General features: G+C 42.7%; 1 protein-coding gene across 1 annotated transcript in view; it reads left to right on the top strand.

Moving 5' to 3' along the window:
- The window catches only part of LOC122793760 (eukaryotic translation initiation factor 1-like), a 253,101-nt gene extending 227,030 nt beyond the window's left edge, over positions 1-26,071 (top strand). Inside the window, exons 3-4 of the mRNA XM_044061957.1 lie at positions 10,106-10,207; positions 25,736-26,071. Coding sequence (XP_043917892.1) covers positions 10,106-10,207; positions 25,736-25,780 — 147 coding nt within the window. The 3' untranslated portion in view covers positions 25,781-26,071. The remainder of the gene's footprint in view (positions 1-10,105; positions 10,208-25,735) is intronic.
- The last annotated feature ends 1,757 nt before the right edge of the window (positions 26,072-27,828 follow it).

Raw genomic sequence — 27,828 nt, 5'->3', positions numbered from 1 at the left:
CATGGAAAACACATTTCTTGGTGGCCATTACCTCCACCAGACGAGTATCTAAACTCCAAGCTCTATCTATACGCCCTCCTTACATAGTTTTTGACAAAGTCAGTTTCCTTGCATACTAATCCTTCCTTTCTAACTAAGGTGTGCTCAGGGACCAGTTGAAATCAGTCTATTGAATTACCTGTGTTCTTCCCAAACTATGGCAACAGGGCAGAATATAGACTACACCAGCTGGATGTACATAGGCAGTTATGCTTCTACATACATAGAACTAAAGATTTCAGAAAATTGGACCAATGTTTTTGTATCTTTTTCAGATAAAAAGAAAGGATTACCAATCTCAAGACACTGCCGAAATGGCTCACAGATTGTATTTCCTTCACATATACAGCTCAAAATAGACAATTATCAGGCAAAGTGAAGGGCCATTCCACCAGAGCTATTGCAACTTCCTCTGCCTTCCAGGCCAGACCCCTTTGAATTTGGATTCTATTTGTGTAGCAGCCACATGGGTAAGACCTCATATCACTCATTACAAAGTAGATGTGGCATCCCAGAACAGGGCGTCCTTTGGGTCCACTGTTATAAAGTTTATTCCCTTGAGCCACCCAAGAAAGAAGGTGCTAGGGACGCTGTCCCAACAAGTATAGAATGAAGGCAAGATAGGACAACATAACATTAAGAAGTTATGTACTCATAAAGTTCCATGTTTGTTTTCCATCTTGCCTTCACTCTTGCATCCCACCCTCCTTCCCCCTCCTACGCCCCTGGAGGATCGAGCGGATAATTCTATTTTTAATTGAATTATGGAGTCTGATTCCTTTCTGGGTCTTCTCTACACAAGTTGATTCATTGTTACACGATGTTATGCTTTCCTTGCAAACAAGATCTGGGTAATCATCCTGAGCATCATGGGATAGGCCATAGCCTCGAGCCAGTGGAAGCTCTCGATCTTTTGAATTAGGCCGAGTTGAAACCGATGCTCTGTTCTGAACCCAACCAGCAGAGAACTGAAGGCGAGATGGACAACAAACATGGAACATTATGGTGAGTACATAACTTCTTATTTTAGTTGCTGCAGTGGCATACAGCGCTCTGATTGAACCCAAGAAAGCTGGGTCATAGTTAGTGTCTCGGGCAACTGACATAGCGGCAGGGCATTTATGGTGAATATCCCTAGTGGAGGCTGGGGACAGTACATGGTAGGAGTGCCTAAATAGGGGTTAAAGAATGTAGACATAGCCAAGCCACTGGAGTGACTGAGCGATACACTGCATGTATCCATTGCCCACCTCCTCAAAGGGAGGAGGTAATGTGTGGGGTACAAGAAAACCCCACCCCCCCCAGACAGATGCTTAGACCTGCTGAGCCCCCAGATGCCCAGCTCCATGACTGAACCCAACATACTAGGATAAGTCTGGGGGGGAGAACATGGAAGTCTGTTGGTAGAACTGGCATAGGTGCCCAGCCACTGACATTGACAATGGGGGGAGGAAAAAAGACAATAAAATCATACTTCCAGTTTTGAAATAAATGTGTTAGGAGGGGTTATAGAATTAGTGCCCTCAGATCATCAGATATTTTCTGGTGCCAGAGGGAATCTTGAGAAAGGAGACCTCTTGCTAGAGGGAATCTTGAGAAAGGAGACCTCTTTTCTCAAGTCCCAAAGTTCAAAGGGTTATTCCCTTCAGGCCCCATTAACCCCTTTCCAAGGTTTCATGGTAACATTGGACTTAAAAGATTTACTTCCCCACTCCTAGTGTCACTTTTCAGAAGTTTCTTAATTCAAGTCCAGACAAAGAAAACCTTATCGTCTTTCTCTTACTCTTAGTGCAGTAGATGGATCAAAGATGAAGTCTTGCTACAGTAATTGCTTACTGCAGACTTCAAGGCATTCGCATCTTTCCATATTTGGACAATTGTCTAACATTTGCAGACATTTTTCTATTTGTCAGTTCTGTGTGAACTTACTGAAATCATTTCTTATCCCTTTACAGACCTAGTTTTTCTGGGATGCCTTCAGGAAACCTACAACAATCATTTCCAAACAGTCTTTGGGATTTGCCAAGGAATTTCTCAAGATTCTGGGTTACATAAGTTTTCTCGTGTGATGATAAAAGCGGATTGTTTCCTCAGGTCATTTTGGTCTAAACATGAACACCCCTTATCTTTTTAAAGTGTAGTGCTGGGGTTTGTGAGAAGGGAGATATTGTGGTGGGTGGACCAGGTCTCCATTCCACTTTAGATAGTTAAAACAGATGCTTCAGATTTTGCTTTGGGGGGGAGGTGAGGAGCTGTCAAAATGGGTGAAAAATGCATCCGTTATTAATGCTGACAGTTGTGCTTCTGTAGTCTCCCGGATGGCTTTGTTATCACAACACCATAGTCTTTGCAGACATGCCATAGTGGGCATAGGAGATGGCAACTTTTGACTCTTCAGACCATATATATTCCATCAGAACAGAATTTTTGTAGGCAGTCTTAGCATAACTAGAACAGAGATTCTAATGAAAATTTGTATCCAGGGGTCCTCAAGGATCCAACTATGGGAACTCCTGAAATGAATCCGTTTGCCTCCTGTCAAAACAAAGGAATTCCGCTTCAGGATTCCTTGCAAACAGGCCTGAAAGACTGATGCTTTCTTATTCCTGTGTTTATCCTTTCCACTGACTCCAAGGGTGCTTCAAAGATCCAAAAGGACTGTCAGATAATGGATACTCACTTTTGACCCAGGCAACAGTGGTTCTCTCTCCTTTGGAAATTGGCCAAGGGTAATTACCACAACCTCCCCCACAGATGTAATTTATTCATGAAAGAAGTGGTTTGCACACCAAATGGAAATAATTCAGTTAGCTTTTAGGCATTCTACTTTTCTGATGTGCAGTAGGTACTAAAGGAGGCTAAGAAATCTGCTATTAGAAAATCTTGCAATTGGAAGAAATTTTCCAGTTATTCTAAGAACCATTACCTATTTTAGGGCCTGAATTCCTCTGGCTGAGTTATCTGACCTTTCTCACACTCATATCAAGCTTTGCCTTGTGGTCATTTTCTACTTGTCCGCCCTTGAATCTGCTTCTCTGCCCCCTCCCCCCCCGCTAGTCCTCAAGTTAAGCAGCCTTTGAAAGGGGTTTAAGGTATCTGTCCAAGCAGAAAGTGTGTGGCTCTCCTTGGAATCCTAACTTTGTGCTTGGAAAAACTAGCCCTTCATTTGAACCAGCTCATCAGTCTGATTTGATTTTTTTTTGAGGTTCTTGACTTGGAAAAATGTCCACCATTGCTCTGACTTCTGCAAGAAGAGCCATCTGAATTATAAGCTGGTATGGTGAGTCTGCCCTACTGCATTTACAAAGACATTTCTTTGGAAACAAATCCACTTATTCCTGAAATGGATTGAGTTTACCTTGAGCCAATTTATCAATCCTGTGTTTTCTTTAAACATCTTTAACAGAAAAAAAAGAATCCTACATACTCTGGATATCCGCAGGCAATTCTAACAGTACTTGGACTGAACTAAATTGTTCAGGAAAGCCAGTTGGTTGGTTGAGTGTAAAAAGAAAACCAGTGTCAGATTTGACCATTTCTAGACGGACTCGTCCTATTTGCTCACCATAATGAACCACTTCACGCAGGGTTAGAGCCCACTCTGAGCTTTGGCTTCTGTGGCTTTCTGCAAAAGGGTGGACTCAAGGCAGTAACTTGGTCCCCTGCAATGGTTTGCAAAAATATATACAAACCATACTTTTCCAGGTCCAGAACAAGCTTTGCTGGGGTCATTCTCCAGCCTCCTGGATTCTTGAATTTTTTTCTCCTCCATATAGGTATGGTAATCTACCCAAATAGCTTGAGCTACTGCAACAGTTATCCAGCGATGAACATAATAGAGTTGAGAGGAAAGAAATTGAGCCAGATCACCACGGCTGAATAAAATCCACTTTAATAAAAAACTCCAAAGAAGCAAGCGCTCTCACGATCACACTGACCGCTTCATCAGACTAAATACATTCAAAAATGCACTTGCTTTTAAGCACATGATTCGATTAATCACTTATACAATTAAATATCTTAACTACCAAAATCTAAAAAAGTCTAAAAATAGACTAATACACTATAGAGTACATGACAAAATACATAGAAAACTGTTAATGTCTCAAAAGTCCTGGCTTTAAGGAAGGGTTTCAAAGAAACCACTTCATTAATGCCAGGTAATATATGTGCATTTAATCTAAGAATCCACTTGTGCTCTGCAACCTCCATGTGATTTTTAAGGTCACCACCCCTCATTCCTTGCTGCAAAGTCTCTCATACTAAAAACTTAAAATAATGTGAGTCACCTTTACCCTCTATATGCTTAAATAAAGCACTTGTCTCCTTCCTATTAGAGATATCCTTATAGTGCTCCTGTATGCTTTCTTTAAGCATACGATTGTTTTTGCCTACATAGTAGGCATTACATAATGTGCAAAATGCAAAATAAACTGTTTTTAGTTCTAAGTCAGCATAGTGTTTGGCCTGTAGCTCAAAGTGTAAATCTGGATGGATATATGTCATATAGGAATGTACATGCCTGCAGGCTGAACAATTTCTGCAAGCATAAGTACCCTTCCTCTGCAAAATACTATTCAATCCACCATTCCTTGTCCCATAGCATAATTGACGTTTTAGGAACTTCTTGTTCTTAAAGGCAAATTTAGGGGTGTCTCCTAGGAGGCCATCCAAGTCTCCTATAGTTTTCAAGATGTCTTCCCATTCATACCTTTATTAAACACTGGAAAAAGTAATGCTTTTTCAGAGCCAGTACTGGATTTTCCAGAATCTTTATCAATGAGTTACTAGAGTCCTAGTTTGTTTCCTCCTGCCCCTCCCACTCTAAGCTTTGGGAATCCTCCCATTTATCAGCATCATCTGTCCATTTCATTATTCCTCACTACTAGGTTTTTGGATCAGGCATCTCATCTGAACTGGCTGTTCCAAAGACAGTTGTTGCCAATATCTCTAGCTCCTCTCACTCCCACAATGCCTTGCAGCTTCCCCAACCCCTCTGATCTCATTTACCACCTTCCTGGACAGACTTGTCTCTGTTGATCTGGAGATATTTCTACAGTTGAGTGCGATTTCCATATCTTTCATATCTTTTGTCTTGTTTCCTACATAAACTTTATTATAACCTTGTTTTTCTATTCCTCTTCTCCCTCTTTAGAATACATTGGGCATTGGGGCTATGCATTTCTGCTTCCCTCATTTTTTCCCATCCCATATAGCTGTTGGCCTACGTCCTTCCCCCTTACTAACTTTCCTTTCTATATTTAAGAAAAAAAACGTTGCCAGTATTTTTTTAGTAGTTTACTACTGCTTTTTCAGTAGCTGCTGTGGTTGGTGTGTACATGTTTTTTTGATTTGCTGTACTTGTGTGGAGTGTGCTCAATAGCGGACAAGCCCACTAGTTTTAAGAGGCGTTTCTTGTGGGCACAATTCAACATTCAGACTCTCATGTCAAATGTGTGTACTGTTTGGGTGCTGCTCATGTGGAGCCAGAACACTAGGTGTGTGTGGCCTTTACCCCCCATACTTTAGCAGATCGCCACAATAAGTTAATTCTTAAAGGACTGTTGCCTTCATCCAGCTGAGACTGTACAAACCAGGAGTTTCAAAGGAACCAAAGAAAAGGGTACCCTCCAGTCTCTTCTGGGACTTCTACTCCAGTTCTGGAGAAGAAAAAAACTGACCTTGTCACCATCGGATCCAAGGAAGACTAGGTGTCTTTCAGATCAACCATCGGATCCAAGGAAGACTAGGTGTCCTTCAGATCAGAGGAGTACTTTGGAGCCAGTGCTCTTCACCCCCGACATTGTGCCTTCTCTAATCCAAATACCACAGCTCCTAGGGGTCTTTGGATTCTTCTGAAGTTGTTTTCATTCAGAGTTCAACTTCTCCAAGCAGGTCCTCTTCAGGGCAGAAGGCTTTGGATTCAAGGTCTCGAATCCATAAGCTGTGGTTTCAATGGAAGACGCTGCCAGAAAGGGCAGAGGGTGTCTACAGAATCAGGGCTTTATGGAACCTTTCTCTGACCAGCCCTATCAGTGCTCCTGAAGCACTGCCCGACTGTCCTACTCTGGAGGCAGTCGGGGGAAGATTGTCATTGCACCTAGATACCTGGACAAAATTAATGATGCCTGGGTGCTAAACATAACTTCCACAGGTTATTACATTCCCTTTTTCTTCCCCCCTCCCCTTCACCTCTCGCAAAGAAGCTCCCAGACATTGCACCAAGTCACAGGAAGCACACCATGAACGAAGCTCAAAAACTCCTAGAGAATCATCTAACCAGTCCCAACTGCACAACAAGGATGTGGAATTTATTCATGCTCCTTTTTGGTGCCAAAATAGACAGAACTGCATCCTGTATTGGACCTGAGCAATCTAAATTTGTTTGTCAAGAAGTCAAAGTTCTGCATGGTGACTGTTCAGTCCATCTTGCCATAAGTGCATAAGGATGATTGGATGTGCGCAATAGACCTCCAGGACATGTACTGTCGCACCAATCTGCAGGCATTCCAGGAAACATCTGTGCTTCTGTCTGGGAGTCAATCATTACCAATTCAGAGCACTACCTTTTGGACTCTCAGGGTGTTTACCAAATGCATGTCAGTAGTGGCAGCTCACCTGAGACTGCAGGTATTCCAGGTATTTCCTTACCTAGACAATTGGCTCCTGACTGCACAGTCAAGGCATAAACTGGAATTGGTGACACAGTATCTCCTTCATGTCTTACATTAGCTGAGGATCACAATATATCTGACAAAATGGAGTCAGACACCTGTGCAGATAAGAGAATTCATAGGAACGCACCTGAACACTATCACACAAATAGCAAGCCTTCCATTACAGTGAGTGTCTGAGACATCAAGTTCAGCTCTTACTGGATTTGCCCCCTCCTCCAGTAAGACTTATTCTAAGAGCTCTAGGTTCCATGTCGGCTGCCATACTTCTAGTGCCCTTAGCAAGGTTCTAATATGAGAGTACATCAATGGACACTATTAAGCCAGTGGTCCATCCTGTATCATACCTTCACTGTTCCCATAAAATTGAATTCAGTCTGCAGGTGGTATCTTCGATGATGGATGTCCTCATGTCCTCAGACAGTCTTCAACTAGGCAGCTCGCCATGGCCCCACAGTGACCACAGATGCTTCCTTATTGGGGTGGGGCATTTCTGAGGAAGATTGGAGACCAAATTGCACATCAGCATTCTGGAGATGACAGCAGTCCTGAAAGCCTTTCATGACCAGCTACCTCTGAGAATGACAACAATTCATACAGACCAGTCAGTGGTCTGGTATATCAACAAGCAGGGGGAACTTGCTCTTACCCTTTATGTAGAGAGGCCATAAGAGTGTGGGAATGGGCGATCTCCTCAGACCGCTTTAATTGCAATGCACATTCCCAGGAAAACCAACATTCTTGCAGACACTCAACTGATCCATTCAGAGTCCACATTAGTGGTCCCTTATTCATTCAGTAGCGGACCAGATATTTCTCCAGTGGGACCAACCTTGCTGAGACCTTTTTGTATCTCCCTTGAACACCAAATGCAGCAAGTACTTCACTCTGATTTCCCCCCACCCCATCCAGTGAGTCACCCAGGGATGCTGTAATACATGATTGGCCTCTGGGTCTTCTGTACCCCTATCCACCAATCTCATTGATAACAAATGTCCTACAGAAAGCCAGCAGGCTCAAGAGCACACTAATTCTCCTATCCCCCTTCTGGCCTCGTTGAGTATGATTCCCCTTCCTATGGTCTCATGCCAAGTATCCACCATGGATACTGGATCCCAGACAGGTTCCAATCCCTGTTGGATCAATATTCTCCCGATCTAAGATCATTGAGACTAACTGCTTGGTTTCTCCACTTCCAATGAAAGTCCATGCTAGCCTCTCCTGTCTGACCTCGTTCTTGCTTTTCAACCTGCTACCAAAAAAGTTTAAAATAGAAAATGGAAAAGATTCTCGGTGTGGGCATGTAACCAAAACATCGACCCTTTCTCGGCTCACATTTCCGTCAACCTACTTTTCCTAAGTTCCCCATTTCAAGATGGAGTCAATTTCTCTACAACACTGGCAGCAGTTGTTAATTTTCACATTACAGATGATTCAGTCATTAGCTTCCATTTCAACATCTGGGTTATGCAAGGCCTTTAAGAAAGGGATATTCTTAGGCAGCCTTATAAAGACCCATCTCCTCCTTGGGATCTGAATCTGTTTTTTCAAGGTCTTACCCAGAAACCTTTTGAACTGGCTGATTCCTGTGGCGTGAAACTTTTAACCTGGAAAAACATTTTTCTTGTGGCCATTACTTCCGCTACGTGAGCATCAGAACTGTAGGCGTCTTCTTCTAACCCGCCATGCATCTGTTTTTTCCAAGGTAGAGTATTTCTGAGGACAAATCCTTTATGCCTAAAGTTGCCATGGAGACTAACATAAACCAGTCAATTCATCTTCCAGTTTTCATTCCTAACTACTCCAACAAGGGTGAATATATGCTTCATCTTCTTAATGTTTATAGACAGTTGCATTTCTACCTATACAGGACAAGGGAGTTTAGGAAGTCTGAGCAACAATTTGTCTCCTTTTCACCCAATTGGTTAGGCCAAGCAGTGTCAAAAAGTAACCTTAGCTAAATGAATCACCAATTGTATCTCCCATTATTTACTCCCTGAAGGGATTGCAATTGTCCTGTCCACTGAAGGCCCTCTCTACCAGATCCACATCTACTACTTCATCCTTTGTGGCTAGAACTTCTCTTGATGACATGTGCTGCAGCAACCTGGTCCAAGCCACATACCTTTGTTTAACATTATAAACTGGGCAAAGTTTCCAGAAATAGAGCATCCTTTGGCTCCACAGTGCTCAGGCATATCCTTCCATATGGGCCACCTGGGTAATTATGTAGCTGGAGACTGACCCAGTAGTGAGGAATAATGAAATGGACATCAGATTTAGGAGTTATATACTTACCATAACCTGGTATCTGTGTTCTACTTCATTATTCCTCACATCCCACCCAACCTTCCCGTTCCAAGAAATCTAGAGGCTTCTAGAAGAGTTCTGAGTTTCATGGTTCTCTGTCTTGAACTCCATCTGAGAGCTTTATCACTGTAGTTGCTGTTTATAGTTGTATTTTTGCTTTGCTGTTTTTGTAAGGCTGTGAACTGAGGGGGTCTGGGAAGCTGCAGGGCATTATGGGAGTGGGAGGAGCTCAAGAGTGGCTGCCGTTGTCTTTGAATGGCCGGTTCGGATCCAATGTCTGGTCCAAGGATCCAGTAGTGAGGAATAATGAAATAGGGCAACAGATACCAAGTTATGGTAAGAATATAACTTCTAAATTGTAAGTGTTGTCTAATGGTGAACATAATACAGTTATGCAAGAATTTGCCATAACAGTAGATGTTCAACTAGACTGTTAAGGAATATGTACCCTTCCTCTATCCCATACTACTATTGGGAAGGGTGGAATTCCTGTGCATACCAAAAAATTCCCCTATATATCCTATTTGTAGTTAGCCTGTAACTTTCTGAGACAAAAAAGCTCATATGGATTTTGGAGTCTATATGACCCTTGTGTACCAGCATGCATCCCTCATGCTCGGTTCTAAGATTGGATTTTACTGTATGAAGTGAATGAACATGCAAGTTTGGCATACTGGCCAGATGTATGGTATCCCTGGCAGGAGACATCCGTTTGTCAGCACAACTGATGCCATAACAGTAGATGCTAGAAGATAACTTTTTGCACAACTGTGCTGTCTCAGCCACTGTATTTACTTGATGGTATTCTTGAATGCAGTTATTCAGTGTTGCTAAGCCTTTTTTCTCTTGTGGTCATCAGTTTATTTGAAGGTAGTTCCCAGTCTAGGGGTTAGCGTCTTAAGTGGAAGTGCCTCCATTTGTTGATCAGCTAGGTGACCAATGTAAAAGATTTGTTATTGAACTAAAATATCCTAGTTGTTAAACTGCAAGCTCTGAGTAAAGTAGTCACTGACTATATGAACTTCTAAAGGAACTGGCTTTTTTTTTTTTTGATGTTTTCACATAAATGATTTTTCTTGCAGAAATTTGCATGCAACGGAACAGTGATTGAACACAAGGAGTATGGTGAAGTGATTCAGCTTCAAGGTGACCAGAGGAGAAATATATGTCAGTTTCTTGTTGAGGTAAGTACATTTTGTTAACCACTATTATCCGGTGATTAACATTCAGATTCATATTCTCCCATGTTGACTTTTTTCCTTGACAGACTTAATGGAGCTCCCCCTTGCGAGTATGATTTGTTGGTCAGTATTTAAGAATTGTCGTTTCTTCAGTGTGACCAGTAGTATGGAAAGACTGACAATGGAGTGAAGTAATTCTTCAGTGAGAACTTCTGTTTCAAAGGTCAAATAAGATAACAAATAGATGCAGCATAAGCTTGAAGTGTTGAGGCAAACGGAAAGCTACATGAAGACAAATTTGCACAATTTAAAATGTTTACACCCATCTAATAGTGCAAGCACAGAAAGATTTGTTAATGCCAGGTTTTTCTGATTCTGTACAAGTCCAGTGTTTGCGCTTGGCTGCTGTACCAGCAGTGGCAGCTAGCAGTGCCCTGTATAGATGCAAATGCTTTTAAGTTATCTACATTTGCAGCCTTCCTCAGTCCCCCTGCTGCTCTAGGAGCATCTGACTTGCATGCAGAGCAGCATCGCCTTGATGAATAGATGCGGTTCACCCAGAGTATGCTATCATCCCAGTACAGTCAAATCTACCCACTCTTCTCCCTTGTTAAACCCATAGTAAAAACCTGAAATCATGACTAGGTATTTTCTGCTACCTCTTCCTGAGAGCAATGTAATAATTAACTTGTGTATACTGACAACCACTTAATCCTGAAACATAGTATGTGAGTGATTTAGTTACACTAGGAAAACTAAGACATGATTCTCCCATAATGACAAGTCAAATGACGCAGGTTGTTGGTACATGTACATCATTTCCATCACTAAGTCTCAACACACACGCCCCTACATACAGTGAATACAAAAAGTTTACACACCCCTGTTAAATGTCAGGTTTTTAATGTAAAAAAAATGGGACCACACTAAATCATTTAAAAATTTTCCCATCTTTAATGTGACCTATAACCTGTACAATTCAATTGAAAAACAAACAAATCTGTTGGGGGGAAAAATATAAAAAAATAAATGTACAATAAGCTGGTTGCATAAGTGCACACCCTTAAACTAATACTTTGTTGAAGCACCTTTTGATTTAATTACATTGTCGTGTTGAAAGGTGAAATTCCTTTTCATCTTCAGCTTTCTAGCAGATGCCTGAAGGTTTTGGGCCAGAAGTGACTGGTATTTGGAACTATTCATAATTCCCTCCACCTTGACTAAAGCCCCAGTTCCAGCTGAAGAAAAGTAACCCCAAAGCATGATACTGCCACCACCATGCTTCACCATGGGGATGGTGTTCTTTTGGTGATGCAAAATGTTTTTACACCAAACGTAACTTTTGGAATTGTCGCCAAAAAGTTCAACCTTGGTCTCATCAGATCATAACACATTTTCCCACATGGTTTTGGGAGACTTGAAATTTTAGCCTGGTCTGGATGTTTTTCTGTGTAAGAAAAGGCTTTCATCTTGCAACCCTACCCCATAGCCCAGACAGATGGAGAATACAGGAGATTGTTGTCTCATGTAGTACACAACCAGTACTTGCCATAAATTTCTGTAGCTCCTTCAGTGTTGCTTTAGGTCTCTTGGCAACCACCCTGACCAGTTTTAGTAGCAAGTACTGGTTGTGTACTACATGAGACAATAATCTCCTGTATTCTCCATCTGTCTGAATTACTTGCAAGTACATCTGCATACGGTGATATAAAAAGTTTACACACCCCTGTTAAAATGCCAGGTTTTTGTGATATAAAAAAATTAGACCACAATAAATCATTTCAAAACTTTTCCCACCATTAATGTGACCTATAACCTGTACAATTCAATTGAAAAAAAAAATCTGTTAGCGGGGAAAAACATAAAAAATAAAACACGTACAGTAAGCTGGCTGTAGAACTGTGCACACCCTTAAATACTTTGTCGAAGCACCTTTTGTTTTAATTACATCATTCAGTCTTCTTTGGTACACATCTGCCATCAATTAAAGAGACTCTGATTAACCCCAAATAAAGTTCAGCTGTCATAGTAGGATTTTCCTGACATTTACTCAGTTGCCTACTACCAAAAGCCATGGTTCGCAGAGAGCTTACAAAGCATCAACCATCTTGTCTTTTCATCAATTTTGGAGGGACGTCCAGTTAACGTCACTGTTGTCTCATATTTTATTCCACTTTTTGATGACTATCTTCACTGTGTTCCATGGTGTATCCAATGCTGTGGAAGGTTTTGTACCCTTCTCTTGACTGATACCTTTCAACAATGAGATCCCTTTGATGCTTTGTAAGCTCTCTACCAAAACCTAAGGCCTCCTGTATGCTGCTATCAGAAACCGCACGCAAATAAAACCAAGTCAACACCAACCATTACGCACACAAATATACATCAGTCTCCACAAGAAAGCCACTGAGGCGAAACACCACACCTCTGATGTTGTAAATCTTCATTCTTGATGAGTGGGACTCTGTTCTGACCCCTCAGAACTGACTCAGCCGTTCTTCAACTTGCGCCAGCCAAAACAACTCTCAAGCTAAGACTCTGCCCACAATGCCAGTTTCCCTATAAACTCCGATCACATATGCCACTCTAACTAGACGTGTCAGCCGATACTCTCCAGCTAAGTGCTTTAATTTTATATAATTATGCATTTTTTTTTATTTGTTCTGTTTGTTAAACTAGTTATAGTTCTATCCTTATTTTAGTGTGTGTCTGTAAATCTCTACCCTTCTTACCTAACTGTGATGAAGGGGTGGGTTACCCCCGGTCATTTCCCTGAGGATGTCTCATTTCGAGACATCCTAGGAATCTTAAAACAGAGGGGTGATTGGAAGCCCTCAAACCCATCCTCTGAGAAATGTGTTCTTGCAGTCTTTTGCTGCTTGCCCATCTACTTCCCGGGTGACCCCATCTTCTGATGACCTTATTAAGCTTATCGTGCAGCGGACATGGAAGGCTGCTGATTCCATAGTCGATGCCTTGGAAACCAGACAACATTTTTAGTGCCAGAAGACCAACCACATTGGGAAAAAGGTTTAGCAGTACATGCACCATGGTGAAGGTGGCCACCAAAAAGGAACTTGCTGAGGAGAGTTTCACTGTTCATCCTCCTAACCAAGAGTCTCTGATGGACAGGTTTGGGAAGTGAATCTATGAGTAGTCCATTTTCCCCTTTGGGGCCTTGAATTTTATGGTACACTTCACTAGACTCCAAATGGATCTGATAAAGGAGCTATTGGATACCCTCGTTGGAGCTGTGTCTGATGAGGTGCTGGATAAAGTTGCCTCTCAGCTTGACACGCTGGAGTCTATATCAAACTCATCCATGCAGCTCATTGCTCATGCAGCCGAAGGAACGACTAGGGCAGAGCAAGTTCAGGTGTTGCCATAAGGTGCCACGCCTGGATGTGCTTGTGTTACTTCGAAGAACCTTTCAAGTTTTTTTTCATCAATTCTCCTATTGCTGGAGCTTCCTTGTTTGGCCCCAAAGTTGGAGACACACACTAGCCAGGTGTGAAAGATGGTAAAACCCTTTCTGCTATGGGCATTCGTTTCTTTACTCGTCAATGATCCTATTCTGGGGACCAGAGGAGTGCAAAATATGTGGTTCAAAAAGTCCAAAGGGCCTTTTCAGGATGCACATGGTGAATACTCCCGTCTGGGCAGAGGGGGAGTTCTAACTGAAGATGCCCTTCCCATGGCAGAGGGAGTCTGTGGAATTAGGGCTCCACAGACTCCTTCTCTGGACAGCCCTTCAGCGCTCCTGAATGGAGGCCTGATTGCTTCTGTCTGGAAGCAGTCAGGGATGATTTTCACTGCACCAGACAGCCTGGCTATTGATAGTGTCAGATTCTGGGTGCATAGAATTATCACCAGAGGTTGCCACATCCCCCTTACACTCATTCCTCTGTTCTTAAAGAAAGCCCAAAGGCTGAGAAGCAAAGTGATCTTTCATTGCACCCTATTGGCCTCAACAAGTCTGTTTCTCCTTCCTCTGGCCTTACCTAATTCACCAACCTTGGATTCTGGACCCAGTTCCAGACCTGCTCTCTCATCCGCAGGGACTGGTGCATCCCAACCTGCACAGTCAAGTTGACAGCTTGGTATCTCCAATTCCATTAATTGCCAGGCAGAGCAAATTACCTTCCCCAGTACAAAAAATCCTTCTGGCTTCTCATAAACAGTCCACCAGGAAACTTTATCTTGGCAAATGGAGGAGATTTTCAATTTGGGCCCATATGAATAATTTAGATCCCTTTTCAGCACCTGTTAAGGTCTTGGAATTCCTGGCTTCACTTTTTCATCAAGGGGCTTCTGCTTCCACCAAAGTCCAATTAACAGCCATTTCCAATTTCCACAATGTGTTTGATAACCACGCCTTAATTTCCCACTGTTTATGCAAAGTTTTTCTTAAAGGCGCATTACGTCTAAAGCCCCCATTTAAGGATCCTATAGCTCTGTGGGATTTGACCCTAGTTTTACAATCTTTAGTGCTCCAGCCCTTTGAGCCTGCAGCTACTTGCAGTCTCAAGTTTCTGTCATGGAAACCTTTTTCTGGTGGCAGTCACTTCTGCCAGGAGAATTTCTGAAGTGCAGGCATTGTGTGTGAAATACCATTATGATTTTTGATGAGGATATTTGTTTCATTGAGAACCAATCCTTCCTTTCTACCTAAAGTGTTCTCAGAATCTAATGTTAATCAGACTGTTGATTTGCTCACCCCCCCCAAATTTTTCAAATAAAGGTGAATATTGCTTGTATTTACTAGATGGTCACAGACAGCTGCGTTTCTATCTTGACAGAACCAAACAGTACAGAAAATCGGATCAGCTGTTTGTGTCCTGTTCAGGCTCAACTTTGGGTAAACCTGTCTTGAAAGTTACCTTGTCAAAATGGCTTAGGGATTATTATTTCCATTTACAATCATGATAACCGCAAGTTGCATGCTCCTGTTCAAGCAGATTCCACCAGATCTGTATTCACTTCAGCTGTTATCTATTCCAAGGCATCCGCGTAAGAGATGGGCTACCCCCATACTTTTATCACTCCATACAAATTGGATATGGTCTCCAGGTGAAGAGCATCTTTCGGCTCTGTGGTGCTCTGGAATATCCTTCCATAAGAGCCACCCAGGACCTAAAGTAGCTGGGGACTCTGTCCCATTCATCAAGCATGAATGAAAATAGACAACATCAGATAAAGAAGTTATATCCTTACCAAAACTTTCCATCTGTGTTAATCTTCATTCATTCTTGGCATCCCACCCTCCTGCCCTCTCCTAAGGACTTCTGGAGGTTTGGACACTTGTTCTGGCAGTTTTTTAGGTGTCACCTTAGATGTGGCTTCTGTTATCCTTCTATTCTTTAGTGCAAACTCGATCTGAGGTAATGGGGAGAGGGGCATTGTGGGTAGAGTCTTGGCTCAAGAGTGTGTTGGCTGGCATGAGCTGTAGAATGGCTGAGCCAGTTCTGAGGGGTCGGAGCAGAGTCCCATTTGTCAAGAATGAATGAATGACAACACAGGTGGAACATTATGGTAAGGACATAACTTCTTTATTCAAACATCTTGGTCATGGTAGACTCCATGACACACGGACTCCCCTCTCACCAGGTTGGATAAAGAGAGGGTTACAGTCAGTTGTTTGTCAGGGGCCAGGATTTGCCAGATCATGGAGAGACTTGGGTCACTCAACCACAAGTTGACAAGTATGACTTCTTGTCCATGTGGGTGTGAATGACCTGAGACGTACCTCCCTGGACTACATGAAGAGTGAAATGGACCTCTGTGAATAAGTGTCTTAGGCAGGTATGAGCCTCTCAATGATCAGCATTCTACTTCACCAAGAAAGATGTCACAATACAAATAGAAAATGACTTCAGTAATTGGTTTAGCTACTGGTGTCATTCCAAGTGGATCCAATATTTGCCTGGGATAACCTGCTCAACAAGCACACTGCTTTTCCAGAAATGGTCTGCACCTGTCGCTGCTAGGCTTTAAGACTGTCCAAGGCATTAGCCACCCCATAGTGCCTCTTTAGGCATTGTCAAACCAACAGACCTACCAACATAAATTCTTTTAATGCCAAGCTGAAGGTACTACTGCTCAGTGCTAGTCATCTTGATAAGAAACTGCCCTCCCTGGAAGCTCTTCTCACCCTGCAGAATGCTGATGTCTGTGTAGTTGGAGACATGGTTCAAGGCTGCAGAAAGCACCCTGGCAGTGCAAGGCTACAATGCTGGTCACGTATTTAGACCACCCTTTGAAAAGGAACAAATGAAAGGAGTAGGTGTTTCCCTTCACATAAAAACAATCCCACCTCAAGACTGGTAAAGCAGGATGACTTGCTGCTCACTGCCCAGCTGATCAAAGGCAAAATCCCCTATGACAACATTGTTAGCCAAGGGTCCTGAACTATGAACCACTCCTCATACGTAAAGTTACTAGAATAACTTGCAATCAGCTCAACACGCTGCTCATGGTTTACTTTAACTACCCAGCCATAAACTGGAAAACATACACGACCATTATATGCAGGCTTAGAGATGCCTGGATTTAGTCAATGCAAATGCTCTGGAACAGCTTGTCTGTACTCCCACTAGGGGCTCAAATATCCCTGACATTGCACTCACAGACATGGGTAAGTATTGTACCCCAACCCAGCGTAATGTCCTCTTTGGTAAGATTGGATCACAAATCAGTCTTCTTCGAAATTTAACAGTAGAGCCCCAATCAAATCCTAAAGAATTTTTTTTAGGGCAGGTTACCTTCTGATCTGATGTCAGTCTTCATTCTATTCTCTAAAATGGGTTCAGATCTGATCTGTTGGATCTGACTCTGATGATGCTATAGCAGCTTGCAGCCACCAGATCTCTTGAGCTTCTCCCTTACCCTGCAGTTCACCTGCCAAATACCTCTGCTCTCGTTTGCTGCTTCTAGCTAACTGACAATGGTCCACCAGTCTCTCTCAAGCGATTTTAGAGAAGTACAGTTTTCTTGACTCTTCCATCAACGTTTTTTTCTCCATAGCTTACATTATACCCTTTAACCATTACTGTTTTTACTGATTGTACTGTCAAACTTAATTTTTCTGTTTTCTCCCTTGCACTTATGACTTTGGATTTTTCACATACCATTGTTCTCTTGCTTCTCTGAATTTGAGGGTTGTAATCTTTTTGTATGCTTTCTTCACTCTCCCTCTTTCATACAACCTGCTAGTAGTTCTGGTTACCATTGATGGTATTCATTCTCCTCACTTTAGCCTTTTTGTTTAGTTGTGAAAAACCTGCAGGATTCAAAAAATGTTCCAAATAGACATAAGTTGCCTATCTCAGACGTTCACTCCCTTTGCGAATACTGCCTTGGGTCCATTACACCTACTTGGAGGATTGTTCAGTTTGTCACCGATTCAATCCATGAGCATTAACAAGATGTAAAAATTAATATTAAAAGGTCTCCGTCCTTCCTTTAGAGAAGCCATACCCCAGTCTCCATAGTCGTTAATCTTCCAGTGACTCCTCAAGAAAACATGCTGGTAAACTTCCGGTCTCAACCCCAGAACAGAAGACAAAACTCTGATCAGACTGTTTCGGATCCTACACCCTCAAGGACAACTTCAGTGGCTCCAGATCTGTCAAAGTTGAATGAGACACAACCTTCGGAGATTCTGTATTGCTTTCTCACTAGATACTCTCCATTAGTTGACCCAGTACCAGACGGCTTTCATCTCCTTTTCTGCAGAGACCAGCATCCCCCTACATTTATTCTGCGCGTTCGTCTGGAAATCTCAAAGATGTGGAGAGTGTATCAGCTCGGGGGCAGATTGGTCTTCTCTTGGTGCCTACTCCTCTGGATTAGGTAGTCTGACCTTCCAACACACCATCCCTGCAAGTTCCTTCTCTAGCTCCTACTGCTGTTTGAGTTACAGGATCCTAGTCATCCGAATTAGTCAGTCTCTGATCCAAGGATCTCGGTATCATCCAGTCTGTTAGGATCAGAAGAGGTCTTGGAGCTGAAGCTTGCTTGCTGGGTCCAGGGTGCAGCATTTGCCTCCGGGTTTTTGGAACAGTTTCTCAACACTGGACAGTCAGGGTCTGGCTTCCTCCTCAGGGGAGGTGCCCACGGATCCCAGAGTTGATTTGGAAACCCATTTTCTCAGATCAGAGCCTCTGTGTCCTTTGAGCTTTGCCTTCAAGGCTTTGAAGGGTGTTTGCTGCCACAGTAGCTCTGACAGACCCTCCCACTTGGATCTCGCCCATTCCTTGATGCCCGAGTATCTAGAGCCTCCCCTTCTCCCCCGGGACATACTGTTTCGAAACTGCAGGTTTCCTCTCGGGGAATCTATCTCTTCTACTGAAACTTCCCCAGATCATTGCACTGAGGAACTACCCAGGAAAAGGATGTGCAAGAGGAAGCGCATAGACTTCCTGCAGGAGTTAGTCACCAAAGACACTAATTTCGACAAGGGTAAAGGGTCCTCAAGTCTCCCTACTGGGGGACATACTACAGATCCTGAAACAGAGGTTGCTGGACATTCTCCAGCCCTATGCTGGAGGAATCTGTACAGGACCCTCCATTTCCTGGGTGACTCTGCCTGCTGATGAGCTCGCAGATAGGCTCCTTCCATGCCTTCTTAGAGCCAGTAACCCAGACTAGACAGGATAATGGCACCTCCTGCGAACAGTTTTGGGAAAACGTGTTCCAGTTGATGCCATGGTCGTTGCAGTAGCCACAGAGGAACTAGCCAATGAGAGTTCCACTGTCCCCCCCCCCCCCCCAACAGGGAGCTGCAGGTGATGGACAGACTGGGGAAGTGTCTTTACTTCAGCAACCTTTCCATTATGATCACTGAACTCTCTAACATTTTGTTAGACTTCAGATAGATTTGACCAAAGAGTTGTCAAATACTGTGTCAAGGACTATATATGCAGAAGTGAAGGGATCCATAATTTCACAGTTGGCAATCCTACAGGCTGTTACCAGTTGCTCCATGAGGTTAATTCCCAACATTGCAGAAGGGACTTGTAGAGCAAAGTGTTCAGGCATTTACATGAGGAGGCATGCCTGGATGCTGTTCATAGGTAGGTACTAGGCTATTGGCCCTAGGGTCTATAAAAGTCTGGCCAAACAGTACCCTGGCTTTTGCCACCCAAGAAAATTATTTTCCTGTGCACTTGTCAAGCAGAGCCACAGAAGTGATCCCCGGGGTGAATTTCCTATCTCCAATCCAATCATCAAGATTTTTCTTGAAGAGTGCTAATGAGGAGCTTTGTTTGATATAGATAGGTAGTTTGTTCCAGAGTATGGGAAGTCTCTGGGACAGGAATCTATCCCTCCAGCATGTTCTGTTTGTTGTGGTGACAAGGTTTAGGTCCCTAGAGCGTGTAGCTCGGAGGGATTGGGATTTCTTTACGTGGAGCATGTCCAACAGCACTGGGTTTGACATAGCTTTGTATGTTAGGCAGAGATCGCCTCTGAATAGGCGATATGTGACAGAGTAAAGCTGGAGTTTTTTTAGATGGTCTGCGTAGGGCATCGGTTTGAGGCCGGTAATCCTCTTTGTGATGTATTTATGTGGCCTTTCCAGTTGTTGTAGATGTCTTGTGAGGTACATAGCAAAAGGGGCGTTGTACTCTATAATGGGTCTAATGAGTGATGAGTAGAGGGGAACAATGACCTCTTTTCTCCTGGATGAGAAACCTTTTGTGATGAGGTGTGCCACATAGAAGGATTTCCTGACTACTGTGGCGATGTGATTATCAAAGGAGAGGATACTGTCCACCTGTATCCCAAGGTCTCTTATCACACTTTTGGTGTTAGACTACCGCCCATGTGGTAGTTCATGGGTACAGAGTTTTCACCAAAAGGGATGACAATGCACTTTTTGGCATTGAGCTTGAGGCCATGGCTTTGACACCAGGCATCTGTCTCAGTGAGGCCCTTTTGTAGGATGTCCACATCGTTAGGAGTTTTGATTATGGCTCCTAGTTTGCACTCATCTGCGAACTTTGTTAGCCAAAGACCTTCTGTGTTAGCCTGTACTTCAGAGAAGTAGATACCAAACAGGAGAGGACCTAGGACTGAACCCTGTGGTACTCCACTTGTCACTGGTCTGAAGTTGGATTTAGAGTCTGCTACTTTCACTGTGTGGGTTCTGTCAGTGAGCCAGTTGGCAACCCATCTTGTAACATAGGGATTTTTACCTAGTTTAGTGAATTTGTCTATAATTCCAGAGTGGGGGATGATGTTGAAAGCCTTGGCGAGATCTAGATAGGCTGTGTGAACCACCTTACCCTCATCTATGGCTTTGGTGACCGCTTCAAAGAAGTCTATCGGGTTTAGGAGACATGATCTGCCTTTTACAAACACGAACTGGGTAGGGTCCAGAGTCTGGAGATTACCAATGTCATTGTTTATAAGTTCCATGATGATACGCTCCAAAGCCTTGCAGACCAGGCTCGTCAGGCTAATGGGGTGGTAGTTCCCGGGGTCCCGTGGTGGCTCCCCCTTGTGGAGTGGGATAACTGTTGCTGTGTGCCATTCAGTGGGCACAAAGCCTGAGGTGAGGCAATGATTGAACATGGTACTTAGGTGGGGTGCCAGTTTGTTCTGTAGTTCATGTAGAACGCGCCTTGGATGTTGTCAGGTACCATGGATGCTCTGTTTTTGGCTTTGGAGAGTGTGGTTTTTTACCTGTGCAGCTGTGATTACAGGTACTTTGCATTCTTCCGGTATAGAGATTGGCCCTTTAGGGGATGAGAGAGAGGTAAAGTTAGCACTGAACCTATCTGCCAGGATGCTGGCAATATCAGTTGGTTCTGTATATTTAGTGCCGTTGTGCTGTAACTCAGAGCAGATCTGAGTGTTGCCATTGAAATTCTTGACATAGCTATAGAATGCTTTGTGGTTGTCTTTAGAATCAGTGGTGATTTTGTTTTCGTAACTAGCTTTGGAGGATTTTCTGAGGGATCTCAGTTTCTTACTGAGGCTGACCACGGAGTTCCTCCAATCATGGGAGTTTACTCTTTTGTTGCAACAGTTTCTTTCTTCTGTTGTAGAGTTTGTTTATAGCAGGGGACCACCAGATTGGCTTCCTTTTTTTGGAGGATAGCATCATGGTTCTATTGGGGATTGCACTATCCATGCACTCGTGTAAGTGCTTATAAAGTGCAATTGTATAGGATTCAGCAGTCCCATCTCTATTGTCCGTCAGCATGGATGTCGTGAAGTTTGCCACTTCTGTCTTAAGAAGCGTGAAGTTTGCTTTGGAGAAATTTTTTACGGTGGTTTCCCTAATGAGGGGTGGGATGTGGATGTCTAGGGTTATTTGCTTGTGGTCGGATCTGACCAATGAGGAATTGACCTCTGGTGACCCGTGTTGGTAATGACCAGGTCTAGGATATTGCTGCCCCCGGTGGGGGTGTGGATAAGTTGATCCAAGGCATTGGAATTTATGAACTCCAGAAAACGTTGAGCACAAGAGTTGGTACTTGAGTAGTTTTCCCAGTTAATGGTGGGGCAGTTGAAATTGCCCATTATTAGGGTGTTAGGTTGTACCCTAATATTTTCCAGTGTATCAAGAAATGAGGAGTGGGAATCCAGGGACATGGTGGGGGATCTGTAGCAAGCTGCAATTTGCATTGCGGTCTTGCCCAGAGTTAGTTGCACTAACTATGTGACTTTGCGAGTTTTGTCAATGCTCCCTTTGACGAAACCACCTTTTTTGGCCCTAAAGTGAAAGAAACTCTCCCCAGATGTGAGATGGTTAAGAACTTGTCTGCTATGGGCATATGTTTTTCGGCCCCCTGGAGATCCTACTCCAGGAATTAGAGTGGTTGGAAAACGTGGTTCAAAAATCCCAGACTCCATTCCATGACACATGGAGAAAGTGCTCCTCGAGGCAGAGAGGGGATCTCCAATGGATGTAGTCACTCTCTTGGCAGAGGTGGCCTGTAAAACCAGGGTTCACAAGAATCTTTGATAAACCCCAGTATTGCCTCTGAATGGAGGCCCAACTACCCACTTTTGGAAACTGACAGAGGAAGATTGTCCCTGTACCAGAGAGCTTGGCTGGAATTGGGTGCAGAGGATTATATCCAGAGGTTGGACAATACCATTTACCCTTCCACCCACAATTTCCAGGAAAATCCCCTATGTTACACCAGTCAGAGCATCAAGCAGAGACTCAAATTGGAAAGCTGATAGAAGAGTCCTCCAGCAGGTCCCACTAGGCTAGATAGAATCCGGAACTTAAGGTTCTTTTTAGTGCCAAAAAAGACAAGGGGCTGGAGACCAATCTTGAATCTCACAAATCTAAACAAATCTGTATCATCTACGGATGAGATGGTGAAGTTGTCTTTAGCTGGACTGAGGGTTTTTGGAAGGAAAAGAAGCTTGGTCTTTTTGGGTATGAGAAGCAGGTTGTTTTCAGTTAGCCATTGTTTACTAGGTGCAGAGATTGTTGAGTGGCAGTGTAGAGATTTTGTATATTGTCGGAGGTGTGAATTGTGGAATTGTTTGCATACTGTATTAAGGTAGAGTGGGGGCAGGAGACATGGAAGTTTTGTAGATGTATTAAAAAGTAGGGGACCCAGGATAGAGCCCTGGGGAGCCCCGGTCTTAAGACAGAAAGGGGAGAATGGCAGACTGATATCTGTTTAAGAGGTAGCTGTTAAACCAGGAGGTAGTGAAAGTAGAGGGTTGTAGGTTGGAAAGTTTGTTTAGGAGGATGGGATGGGAAACTGTATCAAATGCTTTGGATAGGTCAAGGAATAGAGCTGATAAGAGTTTATTATTATCTCTGGGTTGGGCAATGTGTGTGAAAGTTAGGAGGGCAGTGGTACTGTGCGATGGTCGGAAACGATGCTGTGTGGGTGTAATTAGGTTTGCCTGTAAGAAGTGGTTTAGTATTTGTCTGTGTATACATTTTTCCAGTATCTTGGATAAGGGGGATAATATGGCAATAGGCCTGTAATTTGAGGGTTCTATAGAATTTCTTCTCTTATGGAGGGGTATTAAGAATTCTTTGCAAATATCTGGTACAATATTTTCTTGGATGGGTCTATTGATAAGTACAGATAACAGGGTATGCTATGGATTCGGCTGCATGCTTGAGAAATAATGGAGGGAGTTTGTCGGCTGATGAGGAACAAGGTTTGAGTTTAAGTGATCTGATGAAGGAAGTTGCTATGCGTGCTAAGGAGAACGATTGAAGACATGAGGTGGGAGCTGGAGTCTTTATATCAAGAGTTTCTGGTTTAGTAAGCTTTTCTATTTTGATGAAAAGGTTAAGTAAGCTTGCAGTTTCATTAGGTTTGTTGGGGAACGGGTTTGGTGAAGAGAGGTTCCCTGGAGGTAGTAGTTTGAGTGCCAGAATTTCTTCTGGTTGGAATGTGGGTTGCTCAGAGATTTGATTTTTTTTTTTTTTGTTTGTCTAGTAGGACCTGCTTTTTTGTTTGGTTATGAAGCTGTTTATATAAGTTCAGGTGGAAAGTTGAGTTATTTTTTTTCCATGCTTTCCAGGCATGGTCTCTTGTTCATAAGTGATAGAGTTGCTTGGTTTAGCCATGGTGCATAATTACCTTTTAGCCTAATTTTTCTACAGTGAGCCAGGGTGTTAAGGGTTTCTAGGAATAACTTCTTGAAGCTTTGGACTGCCTCTTTAAGGGGTAATATGCATAGGAATGAATTGTTTAAAGTGGACAGTAATTCATTTAGGGTGACAGAGTTGTAGTTTTCAAGGTTATGAGACTTTGTATTGGTGGCTCTTGTTAAGATTGGAGAGTGTCTTATTGAAGTAGGGAGGTGCTCATTAAGGGAGCTAGGTAGGGCGGAAGGGTTATGATAGCACTGGGGGTTGGATACCAATATCCAGTCGATAACCGAGCGGTTATGCAAATTTTTTTTGCTGGTGCGTCAGTGAGGTGATCAGCAGGGTAAAGCTATAAAGATTTATAGAGTAGCTAGGGGATGCAGTATTAACAATTGCTTGGTGGTTGTCCTATATATTGCTTTTTGTTACTCCCACTAGGGTAAATCTATCCTGGGAAAGGTTAAAGCACATTCCATCAGTCTTATCCTCTTGGGTAGCATATTGGACAGGAGTGGAGACTAGAAGCATTCTAGAGGCTGCAATTTGGTCCTCTGTTAACTTTACAAAGCTGTACAAACTGGATTATTCAAGTTCAGGGCAGGCATTGCAAGGAACTTTTCCAGCGGCTTCTGGATCCTTACCCTTCACCTTCATGGTAGGGGAAGGTTTGGAAGTCTACACATGTGCCACTGAGTGTGAATGATGAACATAGTACAGTTGCACAAGTCCTACTTGTCTGCAACAGTAGATGTTAGAACTTCACACTGTCTCAGTGGCAGCACCCCCTACCCCCATTTTGTATATGATTTGATGGTATTCAAGCTTGAGTTGATAGGCTTTTTTGTGCTGGTGGTGTTTTATGACTGCTTCTGGTCATCCTTGGTTCATCCTACTTGGCAATAAAATCCTTAATAAGTGTCTCACAAGGGATAGGCTTCCCCTGATGGGAGGGACTTCGTTAATCTCATATCACAGAAAGTCGAGGGAGAGGATTTTGAACACTGGAAAGCTGCTGTTGTGGGCTGTGCTGTACAGGCACATAACCTATATTCTACTGTGGCAGTGTGAAATTCAAACATGTACTGTTACAGGTAAGCAGGGCTTGTGCAACTGTACTTTCTCACTCCTTGGCAGGCTATAAATAAGACTTGACACACTGGCAAAAAGTAGACAGAGATTTATTTGTGGCTTAGTTTTAATTAATGTAAGCATGTGTCACAAGATGCTTGAGTATGTGAAGGTGGAAGAATGTGTAAAGAATCCCTCTACTAAATATGTTGGACTGAATTTTATGTTGTCACAAAAGATGCTTGAGCATGTGAAGGTGGAAGAATGTGCAAAGAATCCCTCTACTAAATATGTTGGACTGAATTTTATGTTGTCACAAAAGATGCTTGAGCATGTGAAGGTGGAAGAATGTGCAAAGAATCCCTCTACTAAATATGTTGGACTGAATTTTATGTTGTCACAAAAGATGCTTGAACATGTGAAGGTGGAAGAATGTGCAAATAATCCCTCTACTAAATATGTTGGGGTGAAGTTTATGTTGTAATTTGCCAGAAATGCCCAATGGCCATCTGTTCTAGGGTGCCAGGTCAGTAAGTTTGTTTAACCAGTTTGACTCCCACTTGCTGTCAAGCTGATGGTTTTAAGCACTCTTGGAGCCTTGAAATCAGGGAAGACAGTTGTGCTCTAGATGGTGTAGGATAGAATGAGTGAGCAGAAAGTCTTTGGTTGTATGTTGAGGCCATATTTCTGGTATATAAAAGCAAGCATTAGGTGTGGCTGTTTTAAGAACTGACCAGACTGCACTTTAATGAAGAAAAATGTTGAAGCTTATCACAGAACATGTCAGTCTTGTTTCTGATGTATTTATTCAGCATAGGGTGATGGTGCTGTGTTCACAGGTAGAACTTTAATACTTTCTTATTTCCCCCCTCCCCTAGATTGGTATCGCCAAGGAAGACCAGATGAAGGTCCACGGATTTTAATCTGTGCAGCTGAATCATGGAGATTTACTTAAACCCTTTTGTTAACATTTGGGTCTATTACTTTGAACAGAGTCTTTGCAGTGAATTGTTTTCTTTTTTCTTGTATTTGAAATTCCATTGGCATAGAAACAGAAAATTAATATCAAGACCAGCTATAAGATGTTGACAAGACTGCAGTCTTATTTTTGGCATTTTTACAGAGGGAAATTTTAGTGCCATTTTATTTTTGTAATTTTAGTTGAATTAAAACTATATGCTAAAATAAACTGAAATGTGAAGTTTAGTATTTCAGTTTTTAATTGTCAGTTTTGATTTCTGAAAGTAAGGTTCTGTAGATTTGCAAAGTTAATATCTTGAACACACACCTGGGATGGGAAGCTATTGATATTTTTTATCAAAATGTTTCTAATCCATAGCCTTCTCCAGTGAGTAGCATATGTTTTTGCTTTACATGAGTCTGACTTGAGACATTAAGTGATTGGGATTTCAGCAGTGTATTTCTCCTTACTCTGTTCAGTGGTGTCCCTCCTGCCAGTGTGGTATGGTCCCACATAATCTGTGTAAGAAACCATGCTTAGTCCTAGCAATCTCTGCTGTTCAGTGTTTACCAGGACAAAGAATTGACCTCTCTATTGCAGATTTTATTTCGGATGTTCTTGGTTTACCATATTTCAAGCCTGGGCCCAAGTCAATTTATTCTGTTTTGTTAGAAAGGAGCACTTTGTCAAGGCACTGTCACAAGGGTTAATATTTCAACTTGGGCACTTGTAGGTAATGAAGAGAAGCTTCTTCATGCTTTTGGGGTATTTCTGGTTGTAGAAATAAAATGTGTGTTGCTCTACAGGAGAGTCCCTTGTTCCATCCCATGATGGTGCTGGACCAGAGAGTATATAGGCATGGCCACAAAGTGGGCTCCTGTTCCTCACAGACCAGCTTTTTCTTCATCGGTGGTAATTTTTTTTCCTGTCTTCTGCCAACAAGTGTTACAAGAGATTCATTTCCAGAATGTACTTTTAATGAGTTGTGTGTATATGCTGGCCCAGTTTGTGCTCTGGATGACTGCTGTGGAACAATCCATTGAGTTCCCCTAGGGAAAATTCTCACCTGATGTCAGTTTTCATTCTGTCCTCAACTTACGGATTCAGATTCAAATCCCTCTGATTTGACTTGGCTCTTGAAAAAGCTTGTGGCAACCAGAACAAGTTACTCCCTTACCAAATTGCACCAATCCCAAGTACCCCAGATCTTGTTTGCCACTTCCAGCAAAAGATGTGGTGTTACAGTGCTCTCTAGAACCCCTTAATTAAGAAGTTGAATTTTTTTCTATAACAATTGATGTTATGTGATCCTATCTCGCCTACATTCTGACTGATGGGTTCGGAGCCGATCCCTCGGCTCCGACTCGGCACGCTTATGCCAAAGAGCGAAGTCTCTTATTGGCTGAGCTTATTATATCCCAGGATGCACCACTACCAGTCCCCCAGATCTCGTTTGCCGCTAACCTGCGAAGACGTGGTCTCGAGCTGGCTGAGCTGAGTAGTTATTTTTTGACTAACTTTTCTGTCAGTTTTGCTGTTTTCTTTCAAAAAAAGCTGTTTTAACAGCTATTCTTACATTGTTGTGTGGTTGGTTTGAATTTCTTGTGAAATTTTGTTGTGTGACTGGGTTGTGTTTGGTAGGCCCCCCTTTCATCTAGGGCCTTCCCGGTTATTCAACCCTTCTATATTTTATATATAGTAAAAGGCTTTAAAGTTTTTGGTAGCTGTTTGTTCTTACAGGGTTTCAAAGTCCCCTGTCATTTGCGAGTGATAACTGTAAGCCTATACTTAGGGGCAGTAATTGTATTTCTTCCAGTCAGATTACTGAATTTCCCCCCATAATGTCTCAGAATCCTAGGCCTTCGGGCTTTAAAAAATGTGTAAAATGTAGTTTCAAAATGTCCATCACGGACGATCACTCGCTCTGTGTGTATTGCTTAGGGGCAAAACATTTACAGGAATCATGTAGCGTATGTCACGCTTTTTCCTCAAGGGTCCTCCAGGAGAGGA

The sequence above is a fragment of the Protopterus annectens genome, chromosome 2.part0, assembly GCF_019279795.1.
Source record: "Protopterus annectens isolate FY-2018-M chromosome 2.part0, PAN1.0, whole genome shotgun sequence".
Lineage (NCBI taxonomy): Eukaryota > Metazoa > Chordata > Ceratodontiformes > Protopteridae > Protopterus > Protopterus annectens.
The sequence above is the reverse complement of the archived record's forward strand: the minus strand, read 5'-3'. Positions and strand labels throughout refer to the sequence as shown.